The sequence below is a fragment of the Notothenia rossii genome (assembly GCF_949606895.1).
Source record: "Notothenia rossii genome assembly, chromosome: 11".
Taxonomy (NCBI): domain Eukaryota; kingdom Metazoa; phylum Chordata; class Actinopteri; order Perciformes; family Nototheniidae; genus Notothenia; species Notothenia rossii.
In genome coordinates, this window is record NC_136910.1 from 55,520,345 (window position 1) to 55,538,790 (window position 18,446).

At 40.7% G+C, this 18,446-nt stretch overlaps 1 protein-coding gene across 1 annotated transcript; it reads right to left on the reverse strand.

Annotated features, from left to right (window-relative positions):
- Positions 1-2,326: 2,326 nt before the first annotated feature.
- On the reverse strand, positions 2,327-10,175 carry LOC307024028 (uncharacterized protein). Its single transcript, XM_079657805.1, has 4 exons — positions 9,972-10,175; positions 7,109-7,218; positions 6,508-6,566; positions 2,327-3,323 (listed from the first exon to the last, which is right to left on the reverse strand). Exons 2-4 carry the CDS (start codon positions 7,122-7,124, stop codon positions 2,541-2,543), a joined length of 858 nt encoding a protein of 285 aa, XP_079513931.1. The 5' UTR covers positions 7,125-7,218; positions 9,972-10,175; the 3' UTR covers positions 2,327-2,540.
- Between the last annotated feature and the right edge of the window lie 8,271 nt (positions 10,176-18,446).

The following is an 18,446-nucleotide window of genomic DNA, read 5'->3' on the forward strand; positions in this document are numbered from 1 at the left end:
CGCTCCCCAGACACATCACATCTCCGGCACAAATCACGGATGTGATGACAGATTTCATTGCGAGGTTGAAAGAGAACTTTGCCGGTCGATTGGATGGACTTGCTCTGCCCACAGAGGTGATGGGCTTTGCCAGAGACCCCTTCACTGTTGCAGAAGAGGGGGACGCATCAACCAGAGCAAAGGAAGTGGTCCCCTGCATCGACAAGGGGAAATATACACTGGAACTTATTGACATGCAGCGCACTAACGGGCCAGCGAAGTTTTGGAGTGATGTCAAAAAACGGCAGTTCCCTAACGTTCAGAAAGTAGCGATCTGTGTGCTCAGTATGTTTGGATCAACATACTAATGTGAATCAAGCTTTTCACACATGAACTCAATCAAAAGTAGCACTTGCTGCTCCCTGACTGACAGCACTTTTCACCAATGTCTTAGGATTGCATTGATATCCTATGAGCCAAAAATCACTGCTCTTGTTCAAAACAAAAAATGTCCCTTCTCCCATTGAGAAAGTCAGCGATGTCAAATCACAAATGAGGTGATAGTAAGCACCTATTTAGTATAGTAGACGTGTAGTGTAGTATTCATTCATATAGTTACCCGTATCCCTTGTTATGGGTTTGTGCACTGAAGGGTAACTTGACAGTTCTTTCTGTATTCATTTAAATGCACTTTGTAATGTGTCTGGGTCAAATGTGACCAAAACGTATGATTTTTTAGTTATTACTTGAAAAGTGAAAAAATAGTATTGCTACAGTACTACCTCTTTGTGTTACATTGCTCTTTAGCTGTTTTTTTTGTATGTCAGGAAATGTATTAAGACTGCTATTATTGTATTCAGTAAATGCACTTTGTGATGTGCTTGGTTCAAAAAAGATAACCTGAATATTTGACTTCTAAAGCAAACAAATGTAATGCTACAACTGTGCACTTTTTTTCAGATTCTGTTAAATTAATGCTAATTTGTTGTGTTTTTATGCACTTTTTGACCTACCTTTGTTAGATGAACAATGAATACAAATTGCATGTTTTTCATCGCAGTAATATGTGTTTGTTTAAAATGTGTCACTACCCGCTTTTTACAGGCCGCTGAATGTCTGGCCCAGCTGAATTTTGTAGTTATAAAATCTGGCCCAACTGAATGTGTAGTTGAATAGCCCTGTTCTACGCCACTACATACTTACATTTAAATGTGTGCTACGTCGGTTCAGCAATTCTCCGCAAGGTTTTTTGAAATTGGTCCGTGCGCAAAGCATTGTGGGGATTTTAAGGACGCAAAGTCTACCCATGTGCAGCCTCGAAATTACCCCCAAACCAAGGACGCGGCCTCGTTGGAATTCCAAGTATGCTGGAGATTGGAACAGTCCTTCGGCGGCACTCGATGACGTAGCATCCTTGAAATATTGGCTTGGAAGCCAGCTTCCTCAAGATTGAGAAACAGCCTCTCTCTGAGCTTTCTGCAACGCGTCTCCGACTTCACTTCCTTCTTCCGGTCCGACCAGCCGACGACTCCACACACCTGTTGGTAGATGTTTCCTCTTTGACATTCCTCCATCCAGCAGGAGCAGATCCTCCTCACAGAGGAACAGTTAGTCCTGTTTCTGCAAGTTTCAGAGTCTCATCCAGCAGGTAACCTTACAGTAAACTCTGTGACTTCTCTCCAAAAACATTATAGTTTTACTGGTAGAGCTGATCATTGAAGTGAAATATGATTTGTACGAGATAGCCTGAACCTAAAACATACAGAAAGTCATTATTGTAATGTTAAAGAGGTTCATTTAGGCCTATACTATTAAACACCTCCCGGTAACAGTCAAGTCAACAATGGAAATAAATTGTTGTTTTTAATCACTTTTTAAAATGCTATCTTTATCTACTTATTTGTTTTGACCCTTTGTTTGAATGTGTGCATGTCTTGGTAATTATATGTGTTTCATATATTTATGTCTAGTCTATGCTTTAAACTTTGCACTCCGTCTTGTGCGTTCATTGTCACGTTTCATTTGACCATTTATTTCAGATTTTTTTATAGGTTGATTTCTGAGTTATTTCTCATTAATTTGAGAGGTCTTTCTTGAAAGGGTTAAACCTTTTGCTGGTACATGTGTGAGTTTTTGTCTTGCACATGGTGTTCCTTGGAATATATGTTAAGGTTTAGGCTCGACAGTGAATCCACTTTGATTTCAAAGTAAAATCAGCAGAAACACAGTTTAATATTCACCTTTAATAAATCCTGTAGTGAGTTCAGGTAAAGCAGCAAAAGAGTGAAAAGTACTTCATTAAATCCAGGAGTTAAACTTGAAGCTGCAGTCGAATGATGACCAAAGATCCTGATGTGAATTGTTTATTACAAGTGATTCCTCAGTAACACACACATCATCACCACCACCATCCAAAAAAAAACAAAGAGGAGACAACAGTATTTTACATCATCATCATCATCATCGACACCACCACCACCCTGAGGAAGAGGAGAGCCGGCGGCCATGTTGAGAAACTCCTCACTTTATTGACAGACTTTTGGCACACATTCTTAAAGCCACTATGGTTTTTCTCCCATGTGAACACGGTGATGTATTTTGAGAGCCCCTGATGTAGTGAAAGTTTTCCCACACTCTTCACACCAGTACGGTTTTTCTCCCGTGTGAATACGTTGATGTGTTTTGAGATTACCTGATGTAGTGAAAGTTGTCCCACACTCTTCACACCAGTACGGTTTTTCTCCCGTGTGAATACGTTGATGTGTTTTGAGATTACCTGAAGAAGTGAAAGTTTTCCCACACTCTTCACACCAGTACGGTTTTTCTCCAGTGTGAATACGGTGATGTTTTTTTAGATCACCTGATGTAGTGAAAGTTGTCCCACACTCTTCACAGCTGTACGGTTCTTCTCCTGTGTGAATACGTTGATGTATTTTGAGATGACTTGATTGAGTGAAAGTTGTCCCACACTTTTCACAGCTGTACGGTTTTTCTCCCGTGTGAATACGTTGATGTGTTTTGAGATGATTTGATCTAGTGAAAGCTGTCCCACACTCTTCACAGCTGTACGGTTTTTCTCCTGTGTGAATACGTTGATGTGTTTTGAGATGATTTGATTGAGTGAAAGTTGTCCCACACTCTTCACAGCTGTACGGTTTTTCTCCTGTGTGAATACGTTGATGTGTTTGGAGATTACCTGATGTAGTGAAAGTTGTCCCACACTCTTCACAGCTGTACAATTTTTCTCCTGTGTGAATATGCAGGTGGCGCTTTAAATTTCCAGATGTTGTAAATGATTTGTCACATTGCTGACAGCTGTGACGTCTCTCTCTTCCTTTCGGTTTCTAGAACAGACGGACAGAGAAAGAGAGAAAGTCAATCTAAAAAGCATAAATATACAAGTTAACACAATAAAAACTCACTTAATATAAAGCTTGAGTTAACAAAATACTACTTATCAACTGTTTGTGTTTATTATATTTGTATTATATTTGATACAGTAATACAGCAACATTCTAACCACAGTATATACCAGAGGTGGGGGACTCGAGTCACATGACTTGACTCACGTTTTTTTACGAGAGTTGCTTGAATAACATTGATAAAAGACTCGACTTGACTTGTGTAGGGGTGTAGAGTTATTTGTTCAAGCACCGGATCGGCAAAACAGGAGAGTCTGTGAACCAGTCTGCCTTGACCTATGTATTCATGTCTGTGACTCTCACAGTATCTGCTGCTGCTGTTTTATAGCTGGAAAACCTCCTTCACTTCATGAAATCTCTGCAGCACCAGGAGGCAGTAACGTGTAACTCAGCAGAATCTGAGAAGAGCAGCACCAGCTGCAACGAGCTGTTTCTTTTACTGTTTACTTCACTGTGTTTACCTTCATTAGAACAGCTAAAGAGCGCCCGCAGGCTAATCACACACACACACACAGTAATTACCGGACTATGACCGGTAAAATATGCTGAAGACCGGCAAATCTAAATCTCTCCGGTCAAAATAATTTCCCCTTCGCGCAATACCGCATCAGTTGCGCCACTTATGTGACAGACAAGAAGAGTATGTGACAGACAAGAATAATCATTCTAATGTCCAACACTTAATGTGGAGAAAGAGATGTCCTGTATGGGTTGATTGTGCGTTGATCTGTTGGTAATGCCTCTGGGTTCCGGTGGGCATGTAAACAAATGCATAATGCTGCGCTATACTTTGTGGCCTCACCCGGTTGCATTGTGACGCTTATTATTTAGGTGTCTTTGAATAAGCAGGTAGTCATATCATTAGCTAGAACTAGCTGGATCTGATCGATATGGACATAAACGAGAGTGAAGTCTAATCTGACGGGAGAGAGAGATCAGCTGCTGCTGACGAGTCGACACGCAGCTCTGCATGATCACCTGCAGCGGTGAGCGGACAAAACACACACTTCAGGTTAGAATATCACACGTAGCTATTTTAATTACCTCTCAAACTACCTAAACTAGTTATAGATATGTTTAGTTTTACTGTCGGGTCACTCATTACTGGATCCACGAGCTGCATGATACTGGCGGGCTGTCAGGAGAGAGAGAGAGAGAGCAGTGGCGCCTCCAGACATTTTTCATAGGGGTGGCCAAATGGGGCCACTGAAAATCTTGGGGTGGCCCACCAAAACCAAGAGTGTAATTGGTGTAAAAGTATAGACTAGATGAAAACAATGGCAAAGAGAATCACCTACTGATATACTTTGGTTTCTTATTTTACATTTTCTAATACTATTCATCTGAAGTGAATATAATACGGATAGTTAACATTTTTACTTCAAACAACATTTAAAAGAACCTTGTTTTGTGTTATGTTTACATGTGTTGGTGATTTATTGTTTTGATTTTTATATATGCTAGTTGTTCTTTCCTTTTAAAAAAGACAAATACAGCTTAATTTAAATAAGTTCCTTTATTGTAAGGCACAAAATATTCAGCATTCTCAACACATACAATACACAACAACAACACAGCATGTTCTTCAGTTATATGTCTCTAGGTTATAAATAGTTTTAGACTGAACAAAGCTGTTTGTGTCACACTGGGATCAAAGATGATTGACATGACTTTGACATGACATGATAGATGCCGTGTGTAAATTGAAGAGATAATAAATTTTACAGCGTGGGTAGACCGAATGTTTGGAAAAGCATGTGTCTGTAATAAGAAGATGCATCACGCATTTTAAAAAGGTTTTTCGTCTGCAGACTTGTCAAAGCATTAATTCATGGTTTTTACTAACCGGTATCAGTATGTTGTTACTCCGGCATCATTTTGAAACGTGTATTACAATTAAATCAAATATGTTCATCTTGTTGTAGTTGTAGCCCCCATGCCAGCGATTCTCTCTAGTTTAGCAACTCAGCCCGACTCAGCCCTGTTTATTGGCCCCGATAGAACCACTATTTTGTCGGGCCAGAAAAAAAGGTGAAAAAGTAGCCCCGGTCCGGAACTAGGCATAGTGGAAACGCAACCAAAAACGGGCCCGGGACGACTCGGCACGCTTAAACCGTGCTATGATGGAAATGCGCCATAAGGTAAAGGAAATGACTGGCAAGAAAATATCTCCATGGAGAAAGGCCATGACCGTGAGAACAGAAAAAACAGATTCAAACCTCTCAGTAAACACAGAGCTGAATCCAGATCAGATGCCCGCTGAAGGCTCTTTGAGCAGCTCTCACTGATCCTGCTGTTATGTTACATGTTTGTTGTTTGTTTCTCATGTATTGTGTTTGTCTTATTTGTCTATGTTGATGTTACACATGGAGCTGCTGTGATGCAAGTCACATTTCGGACTTGATCTGACAATTGAAGTATTATCGTATCGTATACAACAACGTTCTAACCTATATCTAACCATATTGTGCATTCATATTGTATATTTCAAAACAGGTTGTGATCTTTCATTTGGGGATAACAGTGTTAGGCATTTGTGAGGTGCAACTAGTGCTGCATACCGGTACGCAGCACTAGGTGCAAAAACATGAATCTTTCTGTTGGTCGCTTGTTAGCAGACCCTCCACGTATACGTATTAGTGATGAGAATTTCGGCTCTTTTTAGTGAGCCGAATCATTTGGCTCGGCTCACTAAGAAAAGCCGGCTCTTTTTAGTGAGCCGGCTCTTTCGGCTCCCAAACGGCTCTTCGTGTTACCACGGTTTACCAGAGCCGCAGTCTTGCCGCTGCGAGGCTCTGGCGCTCGCAGTTCACGCGCATGCTCAACTAACACCCCCCGTCAAGGCTCACCGGCAGTACACTTTCCGTCAAAGGAACACGCTTTGCTGGCGGTGAAACAAATCCCACCAGACTCCTTTGCCCCTCCAACAGAGGGATGTCCTTGTCCTTTTTCCTTTTCGGAATTTCAAGTGATAAAAACTCTTTTGGACGCCCTCGGCTCGAGTTCAGGGCGTTCCGAGCTGAATAAGGGCCTAAAATGACGGCAAGACGCCAGTCTGGCGGAAACGCTGGAATTAGGAATATATTGTGATGAAGTGCACACTGACCTGAGCTCCAGGGGTCTCTTGGTTCTCCTCCATGCTGCTCTCAGTGCTCGGCTGGGTTTCTGAAATAATGAGCAGAACTACAGCTGACGCAAAACAAGACAACTCAATACAACCGACAGACACAACAAAACTAATCTACAGCTACTTCGTAGGTTCATAGCAGAGGTGAGAAGTAACTAAGTACATTTACTCAAGTACTGTACTTCAGTACTATTTAGAGGTACTTTGACTTTACTTGAGTATTTCCATGTAATGCTACTTTGTCTGCGACAATAGGAGACAGTAATAAAGCTGCTTCACTGAAGAGGAGAAACTCACAGCTCCAGGACTCAGTCAGTCAGGAGGAGACTAGAAACGACAAGTCAATACACTGAGGATTCATCCTGTAACATAAAGGAGTTACCTAACGGTAATACAGAAGAGTTACCGTGCTAAAACAATATGCTGAAGGTAAAAAGGGAGATTTACTCATACTAAACGATATACATATAACTTATGAGTATACTGTGGGATAAATAATGTTAGCGAAAGTAATTATTAAGGTATTTCCTCCACCTGAATGAGAATAAAAGACACAAACACCAGAGAGAGTAACACACACCTGGGTCTGCGTTCATAGAAGCTGGAAACACTGATAAGTTTCCCCAGAATCTGCTCTCATGGAACACTGGGTCCTGATGAAGATCACCACAGAGCTGATCAGGTGGAAAACTGTGAGAAGTGAAGAGGAGGAATTAAAAGAGTTTATTCAATGATATGTTCTATTTCTAGATGCTTATATTTAGTGTGTTATCACATCATGTGCAGTGCCTTGTCTAATCTATGCTGCTGTAGGGCTGGTCAATTAATCGTATTTTAAATCGCAATTACGATTATGGCTTGCAACGATTACGAAAACAACGTAATCTAAATAAAACGAAAAAAAATGTATTATTACGTTTTTTATATATAAAATTGTTTTTTCTGTTGAATTATACTTAAAGTTCAGGGTAATCAACCGTCAAAAACATACTGTTCAAAATGTTTTTCTCCAATAAATTGATGTTTTCAAAGCAAATGGATAATCGTTTTTAATAATCATGATATCAATTATTGACCCAAATAATCGAGATTATGATTGTTGCCATAATCGAGCAGCCCTATGCTGCTGTGACGTAAACATGTTCCAAATTGATCCATTTAATCAATGTGATGCTAAGCAGAGGAGAAAATTATAGAAAGGTCAGATAGTTATTAACGTTACATGCAAATGACTTTAACCATTACGATAAAAAGTTATCATTAAATTATTATTAATATAATACAAATATTTAGATATAATTCATCATAATCGGTATAGCAATTTACAGCTCACAGTTTGTTCACTTTTATTTCATTAAAATATTCAGAAAGTGACATTAATGGTTGTTTGAACCACGGTTATAACGCTATCTGTGTCATTAAGTTAACACAGAAAGCAAACATTAGCTAGTGAGACTGTTTAATGTACTCCATACATGGTGCATAGCGCGGGAAGGCCGGAGCAGAGCTGTTTTATGGAAAAGCGAAGCAATTAAGCGCGCTTTATTTTCTTTTAATCTAAAAAGCGAAGTAAAGCATTTACAATTATAGGCACTTTATTCCAAATTCAAGCACCATTCCCCAAATTCAAGCACTTTTCAAACCTTGAAAACACCTCGTACAATTTCAAGCATTTTCAAGGATTTCCAGCACCCGTACAAACCCTGCATATAGATATTAAAAAGGCATGGTGAGAGGAGCCCCCCCCCCTGCCGTACCCCATTACCAACACCAAATGGCGCCGAGACTGCATTCCCCCATTTGATCCGCATGCTCTGGTTGGCATACCAATAAGCCAGGATCCTAATTATACTGTTGGGCACAGCCCTTTGTCTCAATTTTAATATCTTGTTGCATCTTTTAAATATGTTTAACTCGTGTAATGCCTGAAAACACTACTGCTGTGACACAATCATTTCCCAGTTTAAGATAAATCATTATTTACATAAAGTATACCTATTTATCTAATGCGCTAAACCGTCGCTTAGCTTAGCGTTAGCTGCTAACTGAAGAACCCCATTCATTTTTATGGGAAATGCTACGTAACGGTGAATGGCGATGCTAATAAGCTAGTTAGCATATATTTAAAACCATATCTATGGTAAAGAGCACCAACACAACAACACAAACGGTCTTAAAGACAACTGGTGTAATACATAACTAACATAAAGTCAGCTGAGCATTACAAATCAACTGTTACTCACCCAGAGCCGAACTGGAATAATAACTGTAGCTGTTAGCCGTTAGCTGTTAGCCGATGGCTCTTAACTGCGGTCAAGCCAGCCGTCACTCACTCAAGCCAGCCCGCACGTGATATTGCGGTGCGCGAATATCCTATGCATTACGGTAGAGCCCTGGAAACACTGCCTCATATATGAGCTATCATCCCTCTGTATTTAGATGAGAATAAAACAAAAACTGTCCAGTATAAAAGACTCATCTCACTCCAGGGTGATAGCAGGACACCCCATCTAGTCACTCAGAAAAAATCAGGACATTCTGATGTATAGTTTCAAAATAAAATACCTTTGAAGTCTCATATATGAGCTATCATCCCTGTTTTTAGATGAGAATAAAACAAAAACTGTCCAGTAAAAAAGACTCATCTCACTCCAGGGTGATAGCAGGACACCCCATCTAGACACTCCGCAAAAATCAAGACAATCTGATGTAGAGTTTCAAAATAAAAGACCTTTGAATTCTCAGATATTATATACAGTTTTGTTTTATTCTTATCTAAAAACAGGGATGATAGCTCATATATGAGACTTCAAAGGTCTTTTATTTTGAAACTGTACATCAGAATGACCTGATTTCTTCTGAGTGACTAGATGGGGTGTCCTGCTATCACCCTGGAGTCAGATGAGTCTTTGATACTGGACAGTTTTTGTTTTATTCTCATCTAAAAACAGGAATGATAGCTCATATATGAGACTTCAAAGGCCTTTTATTTTGAAACTCTACATCAAAATGTCCTGATTTTTTCTGAGTGACTAGGTGGGGTGTCCTGCTATCACCCTGGAGTGAGATGAGTCTTTGATACTGGACAGTTTTTGTTTTATTCTCATCTAAATGCAGAGGGATGATAGCTCATATATGAGGCAGTGTTTCCAGGACTCTACCGTAATGCATAGGATGTTCGCGCACCGCAATATCACGTGCGGGCTGGCTTGACTAGGTTTTCCCGAGTGGAGGCTGGCTTGACCGCAGTGGCTTTTTGCCTTTATTTAAAGATAATTTGAGACTATTTTTGGCGCACATTTAAAAAAAAATTGTGAGTTTCTTTCTGCCAAGATTACAGCTGTTGTGTTAAATAATCACTTCTGATTCGTGATTAAATGTAAACTAAGCTAACAGGTATAAATACACTTAATAAAACCTCTGCAGGTGTTTAATCCACTCACCACTTCTTCTTCTTCTTCTTCTTCTTCTTCTTCTTCTTCTTCTTCTCTCGGTTTTTGGCGGTGCATACCGCTAGTGATGTTACGTATTGCGCCGAGGCTTCGGAGCGTGTGTCGAGTAATCCCTGAAGCTTTTTGTAAACCTTGTATCGAGGCTTGTATCGTTTTGGGCCAGTGACGATGGAGAAACTTAACAAGCAGCAGTGGTCCACTGAAGAGACCAGCTACCTACTTGGAATCTGGTCTTCCGAAGAGGTAGTGAGGAAGCTGGAGCACAATCAGCCATTGTTGTTGTTATCGGTGTGAGCTGTGAGGAGTTCTTCTTCTTCTTCTCTTGCTTTTGGCGGATTGCAAACAACTTAAAAGGTGCATACCGCCACCTACTGTACATGAGTATGAATCATCACATCATTCCAACTCTTTAACTTATGCTCTAATCAAAATAAAATTAAAAATTAATCAATAAAACCATGAAATAAATAAAACAAAAAACAAATCTATGTTCTTTCCTGACCTAATGTTAAATTATTGTTCCTACCCCAGTTTCACTCAAGAATTTAAACAGTGCCTTTCTGGTAGCTCTTACTCCCTCTCCTTTTGTTCCCAAAACACCAACCACACTCCACTTCCTCTCTGCCTCTAAGACTTTAGCCTTTAGTTTGTCTCTTTCTGCTTTATAGATGTCACAATGTAACAAGATATGTTCTACATCTTCTTTTACTCCACAGTTCCCACACTTGTTACTGTCACTTTTCCCCATGATATACAGCGTACTATTCAAAGCCGTCTGATTTATTCAGAGTCTAGCCATCATGATTTCCTCCCTTCTTTTTCTTTCTTTATGAATATTCATTGTAATTGTATTTTGTACTTTGTGATAGTCCTTGCCTTTCTGGTCTTTCTCCCACCTTTTCTGCCAGATCTCCATCCCTTTTTTCTTAATGACTGCTTTTTCCTTCTCCTTTACCAAGTTGTACTTCCGCCTTTTGAAATTACTCCGACTGTTTCTCTCCTCTTGTCTCGTCTCTGTGCGTGTGTGTTTGAATCTATTGTGCTGACTGCACCGATTGGATTGGCTGAGTAGCGTCACCTCCTTAAAACATTAAACAATAACTTTTTAAAACCTTTTTATTTTTATGTTTTAAACACATTGTATAAAACTCCCCCACTACTTGGACTATTCCTTGCACCCCTCTAGAATAAGCCCGAATGGTCTCAACCATATTGCATCAGTAACGTGCACTTGTTATTATAACAAGATCGCAAGGACACTGATAGCAATCGGAAAATTGAGTGTTGTTCAGTTTGTGTGGTGTGGAACATGCGTGTCCGTGCATGAAAATATACCAAACACCCAATTACAATTGCATGTTCAATTCACTACCCTGGAAGCTAATACAGTTGTTAAAGTTGGAACAGCCTGTGGACAGCCGTTCTTCCTTGCATGTCAGTCGCCGACACCTTCTTACAGAGGACAGGCACATCTAGCTGCAGCACGACCCGTATATTTCCGCACGCCGTGTTCTCAAGACATATTTTTTTGGTGGATAAATCCTTATATGCTCCCGGCAACACAAACTTTGCCTCCTTATTACACTCACCCCTATTTTAGTGGGAACAATGAGTCTGCGTCTTTGATGCACACAGGAATAAACGCAGATCATACTCTGGCTGCAGCCTTTACCGGTACTTGCTTTTGATCAAAGTCAATGCGGAAAACCTGCACTCACACAGGTAGGTGGAGGGGAAGGGAATGAGCACTCACACAGGTAGGTGGAGGTGAAGGGAATGAGCCCTTTTACAGCCTTTTTGGTGAGGTGGGGGAACTCGGTCTCCACAGACAGCCACAAGTGTGCAAGTGTCACTTTACTCGTCTTTTTCTCATTCTTTTGTGTCTCACGCTGCGCCTCCCCTGAAGCTCTCTGGCGCCCCCCAGGGGAGGGGCGCCTCACACTTTGAAAACCGCTGCACTAGGGGTCTTATTGATTGTTACTGTTCCCCTTACTTTCTTTATTGCTTCTGCGCAGGCCCGGACTGGAGGACCGGGAGGTTACCCGATGTTAAGTGGCCTGCTGGCCTGAGGATTTTTTTTAATGTATTGTATTGTGAACGCAACGCTGCGCAAATGTGGGTCTGACTCTGCCGTCTGCCTCACAGAGGGTGACTGGCTGTCTACATGATGTGGCCTGCCGACATGGCCACTTTCATACAGATCATACACTAATGCCCTCGATTAGTCTCTGTGTGTCATTCAAGCTCGCGAGGGAGTGTGTGTATGTGTGGCGCGAGCGAGAGAGAGAGAAAACGGGTGAAAGAAAACGCGCGCGCCGGTTACGTGTATTGTTGTTGTTAGCATCTGGTGCTAGCTAGCAGCGCTAACGGATATAAGGAGCTGTTTCAACAACAAGCTGGGGAAGAGTCCTCTGCTGTCAGACTGAGAGACTGATAACTACAGCTCAGGGGCCGTATTCACAAAGGATCTTAGGGCTAAAAGTAGCTCCTAACTGGCGAATTTAGGAGAAACTCCTAAACATAATGGGCGTGTCAGTCTTAAATTTAGGACTCCTAATTTTTTTCACTAAGAGCAATTCACAAAGTATTTTAGGCCTAAAAGTAGCACCTACATTTAGGAGAGCTTAAAAGTCCTCGAGAGGACTCCTAACTCAGTAAGACCTATTCACAAAGAATCTGAAAATGGCTGCGAGACGAAATGTTTTGGAGACAATGGAAGACTGTGAATTGATCAAGAGATATAGGCTAAATCGTGAGGGTATCAAACTTGTTGTGGAATTAGTGCGGGATGCAATAACATCCCCGACTAACAGGAATAACCCGATTAGTCCGGAAATAAAATGTTTGGCAACACTACGATATTTAGCAACAGGGAAAATGCAACTTTGCAATGCCGACGATTTAGGAATATCGCAACCATCAGTCAGCCGTGCCATAAACCAAACCATCAACGCGCTCTCTAGACCACATATCATCCAACAGTTTATCCGGTTTCCTTTGGACAATCAACAACTACACAGGATCAAAGACAACTTCATGGCAATGCAGGTATGCCCAGTGTGGTCGGTGCTATTGACGGGACGCACATAAAAATAATTGCGCCATCAAAAGATGAGGACGTGTTCGTCAATAGAAAGAAAGTACATTCCATCAACACGCAGATTGTTTTCATTCATCATGATAGGGGGCTTTAACGGCGGTATGGGCTGTTATTGAAAGTGTTTAAGTGCTGGAAATATGCTCATTGGATAATAGTTTGCAGGGTGCTTTTAATTGCCTCCTCGATTTAATGCAATTTACGTATTTTTATTGTTTGCTCTCTCTCTTTAACGTGCATATACAACGTCATTATCGTGGTCTGCACAAACTTGTCATCATGCGTGTATTCTGCTAACTGCACTGTCCATAACTATTTGATAGGAATATATTTCTAGCCTCGGCTATTTCCTTGTTTTTCGGTGTTTTAGTGGGCTCGTTTGTGGGATGTTGCGGATGAGTTTCACCGAGACCGCCTGCTCTGAACAACCAATCACCGTACTGACCGCTTCTAAACTCATGCACGAGAATCGACGTAATCCATAGCAACGGCGCGTCACTCTTAGTTCACTCTTAGTGATTTATCCTGAGTATGAGTAGGTCTCAGCGGCTTTGTGAATAACTTTTAAGAAAAAAACCGCTAGGAGCACTCCTAGCGGTAAGATAAAATGCTTTGTGAATACGGCCCCAGGTGAGGTAAAGGACTGTGTTTAGATAGTTAACTTAGTCTAAGTTATCTCAGTGGGTCTCAAACGGTTTGGTCACCATTTATGTAAATACATATTTCCATTTGAGGGGGGAGTGATTAGTAAAATATGCATTAATAATACAAATAAAATGTTAACTTGGTGAAAAAAGGTAAGATACACTTTTAAAATTGTTGAGAGCTAAAACTAGTCTTTGATGCTGCCTCAAAGAGGAGCAGGGGGGGAGAGGGGGGAGACAGGAGAGGCTGATTCAGGAGCCCAGACACACTCACACATATAAATGAACCAAAAACAAATAAATAAACAAGTTTCAATGTTTTTTCATATTGGATATGGTATGTTATTGGTCATGGCCATGTTCTTATGATTTTATGATTATTTAAATGTATACAGTTCTGTTTCATATGGGTGTAGTCTCTCTGTATTTCCCCCTCAAAGTGCACCAGATTTATGCATTTAAGTCCAACATTTAAAAACAAATCTTGCCCCCGGACCCCCCTATAGGATTTGAGGTCCACCCCCAATTAAAATATGTTCACATAGATAGGTTCCTAAATAGATTTGCAAATTTCTTTAAATAGTAACCTATCTCCATATGTTTGTTTTTGGGTAGTAGATTTAAACTAGAGGTCTATCACTATGGGCAGCAACGCTGTAAATATTGACAAATAAATCCAGCAAAATGGCACAAAAAACTGGTAGTGGCCTGGCTGGGTGTATAATTCCCGGCCTGACTTATTGTCCCAGTCCGGCCCTGCGTCTGCGTATGAAACTTTGTTTGTAATCTTAACTCTCTGCACCTCTCTGGCCTCTCTCTGCACTTCACATCATCCAAACGCAGCACTGTGATCTCCTCCGCAGTTACAACATTTAACCTTTGCATCCTTTTCACATTTCCCATACTCATGTTGTCCTCCCACCTTAGCTGTCCTGTACACTGCTGCGCTGTGTGCCCCATTCGTTGACATGCGTAGCACCTGAGAGGTTTGGGAATGTACTCCCTAACCATGAAGTTCAAATATCCCATTTGTACTGGGTTCTCTCAAACTGAATGAGAACTGATAAGGTTTCTTTGAGAGTGCCATCCCGTTTGCTTTTAAGCCTTGTGACTTCCACTACTTTGCCTCCTTTTTATTCACTTTGAACATCTTCCATTGACATGTCCAATGGTACTCCTGAGATTACTCCTCTCAGTTTTGCCATTGCCTTCATTTTCTCCCCATTCAGTGAGTTCATTCAGAGAATCTTTTCCTGCTGCTGTTTGTTATTGGCATGTATCAAAACCCACTTGTTGTTCATGAATTTAGCTAATTAAATTTTTCCAATCTCTTTTTCAATTGCTTTGGTAAGTTTAATCGGGTGGTAATGCCCACCATCCTGATTGAATTATATTACAACTTTCCACTCGTGTTCTAGTTCTTTATCCAACATTGCTTGGCTGTCACTTTGACTGATTTTTGATTTTTTGCTTTGGTTAGCCTCGTCTGCTTCACCCGACCAATCCGACCAACTTCGAGCTCTTACTGAGCTATCTCTTTCTCTCAAAGATATTTTCTTCCTCGCAGCTTTGGAAATCATCCATTCCATATTGTTTCTTTGGCTACCATCTGAGCTGGTTGACATGATGAAACAGTCAATGTACAGTTTATGCAAATCAGCGAAAAATAACAGTCCAATGCTGCCGTTTCTGTATGTATCCAAGTTTTCCGATTCTCTCTGAGCTTTCTGCCACGCGTCTCCGACTTCATTTCCTTCTTCCGCCCGTCAACAGCTCCTCTCCCCTATTCTTTTTGGCGGATTGCAAACAACTTAAAAGGTGCATACCGCCACCTACTGTACATGAGTATGAATCATCATATCATTCCAACTCGTTAACCTATGATCTAATCAAAATAAATACAAAAAAACATGAAATAAATAAAACAAAAATAAAAATCTATGTTCTTTCCTGACCTAATGTTAAATTATTTTTCCTACCCCAGTTTCACTCAATAATGTAAACAGTGCCTTTCTGGTAGCTCTTAAGGCCCAGATACACCGGCCAGTCACCTGAGAAGTCGCCGACGCCGACACCGACTGTTGCGTCGCCGGACTCTCCTGCGACTTCGCGCACTGGAACACACTGCAAATCAGAGCCGAGCACGTATGAACTGCGCATGCGTGAGTGGCAATAACTCTCCTTACCAGCAGGCGGCGGTAGTGTGTATTCATCATTCAAAAGAGGCAACAACCGGAACAACCGGAAGACAGAGAAGAAGAACAGACTCCGTGATATAAACAAACAACAAATAGCGTTTTTCTTTCCATTTTCACTCTCGTCCATTGAAAACATGAACGAACAGGAGCAGGACGAACGGGAGGTACTGGAGCTAGCAGCCCTTGGACTCACGCTTGTGTTAAATCATTTGTTTACCTCTCTCACTTCCGTTAACGCTTCTCATGCACTGATTCGCTAGCTGAACAGCCAATCAGTGTTATCCCTTTGTCCGACTTCCGGTGGTGTTCTCGACGCCGATTCAACATTGAATCGGCAAGAAAAGGCGTCAGGTCGGCAGAAAAGACCCGACGGTGCGGCGCACACCACTCCGAATAGGGCGCGCCCACGCTCATGTTCGGCCCGACTCCCATTTACTGCCGATTTCGGGCCGGTGTATCTGGGCCTTTACTCCCTCTCCTTTTGTTCCCAAAACACCTCCACTCCCTCTCTGCCTCTAAGACTTTAGCTTGTCTCTTTCTGCTTTATAGATGTCACAATGTAACAAGATATGTTCTATATCTTCTTTTACTCCACAGTTCCCACACTTGTCACTGTCACTTTTCCCCATGATGTACAGCATACTATTCAAAGCCGTGTGATTTATTCGGAGTCTAGCTATCGTGATTTCCTCCCTTCTGTTTCTTTCTTTATAAATATTAATTGTGATTGTCTTTTGAACTTTCTGATACTCTTTGCCTTTCTGGTCTTTCTCCCACCTTTTCTGCCGGATCTCCATCCCTTTTTTCTTAATGACTGCTTTTCCTTCTCCTTTACCAAGTTGAACTGGTAATGTTAGTAGTGGATGCTGTTTCAATTACATTAGTATGCATGAAAAGTGACAGGTGGGCCCGCCCCCAATTATGCTAATGAGACAAACAACAAAGACAAGCTGTAAACACTTAAAATAAATAGAATCAACAGTGTGAGGGTAAATTAAAAATATTCATTTATAAACATACAAGGGTTTATAAGGGGATAGGAGTTCAACTTTAAAAATGCACAGGATCATTATAAGAAGAGTGAGAGGGCTAATGAGCCAGCACCATACTTCCTCTATGCGTTTTCTTGACCTGTATCTGACCTTGAAAAACTCTGGTAAGTACTTTTTTATTTTATTTTATAATATCATGTAATTAGTTAATGTTGCTTGGTGTGTGTTAAACAACCTCTGTTCATCTGTTGTATTTATTTTTGTAACAGCACTATGGCTCGTAATGATTTAGAAGCTTTGGGGAAAAGTACCCCTATTAGGAATATTAGAGAGGATTAACTCTTTTGGTGGAACCCCATATGATTCATTCCCTGTGGAAAGTGAGTATATATGTATTTAAAACTGTATGTGTTTGTATCTAGCTTATTTTGAAAATCAAATATGTTTTTTTTTTGCTGACGTGTAAAATACCCAAAATAAAAAAAATAAAAAAATCCAAGGACTCTATTTGGGGAACTATTTGTCGCACGCAGCTCTGTATGTGATGACTACTTCCATTCTTGCAAGGATAATAAATATATGTATCCTGATATTGAAGACCAAGCCGGTGACGAGTGATATTTTTCTAACATAAAGCGTTAAATGGTTTAGGGCCAAAATACATTTCAGATCTCCTGCTACCTTATGAACCATCCAGGACTCTCAGGTCTTCAGAAATAACTTAACTGTAACGTAGTGTACTAAAAACTGTTGTTTAAGTGATTGTTTTGCCAGTGTGTCTACCTTTTCAGTTCCTTCCACCCCAACGTGAGCATAATCATATAGGACCAGGTTAGCTGACTGAATAGGAAGCATCTTGGAAGTGTCATGGACTCCAAATTCACCATTGGAAAGAATTGTGAGACGGTGTGTATAAAAGCACATCCTGTTTGACTCAGACTGTCCATGTTGATTTTCCACACCAGGAGGCCAGGCTCTCTTGGGTGAATGTCCTGTGTTTTGCGTTACAAACCAAACAGTTTGGACAGATTTGCTTTCTGACCTACTTCTATGAGGTTGATAAGCACCGATAAACATGTGTTCAACTTGGATGAACCTCGATTTTAAATTAAAAAAATAGCTTATAGTCCAATCTCAACTTTACTTTTCATTTTATTTCCACTACTAATAGCAGGCTCTCTTCCTTAGGATTGCTCTCATTGAATTCCATGTCCTCTGCTCCAGTTTGTGATTTTTTTGGAGAGCAACGTTATAGACATGCTTTATTAACTGCAGCTGTTCTCAGATTAGGCCTTAATGTTGACAACTTATATATTTACTTTTAATTCATCGACCTAAAGATGCAATTATGTGGAGTGATGTTAATTGTAAGGATGCAAAGCATAGGAGTGATATCTACTCCATGTACAATTATATGTAAGAGCTCTGTATGAAGGCAGTAAGCCTTACTACAAACGTCACAATAAGACACATAACATCAGGCCTGGCTGGAATAAGTACAGTGGGGCAAAAAAGTATTTAGTCAGCCACCAATT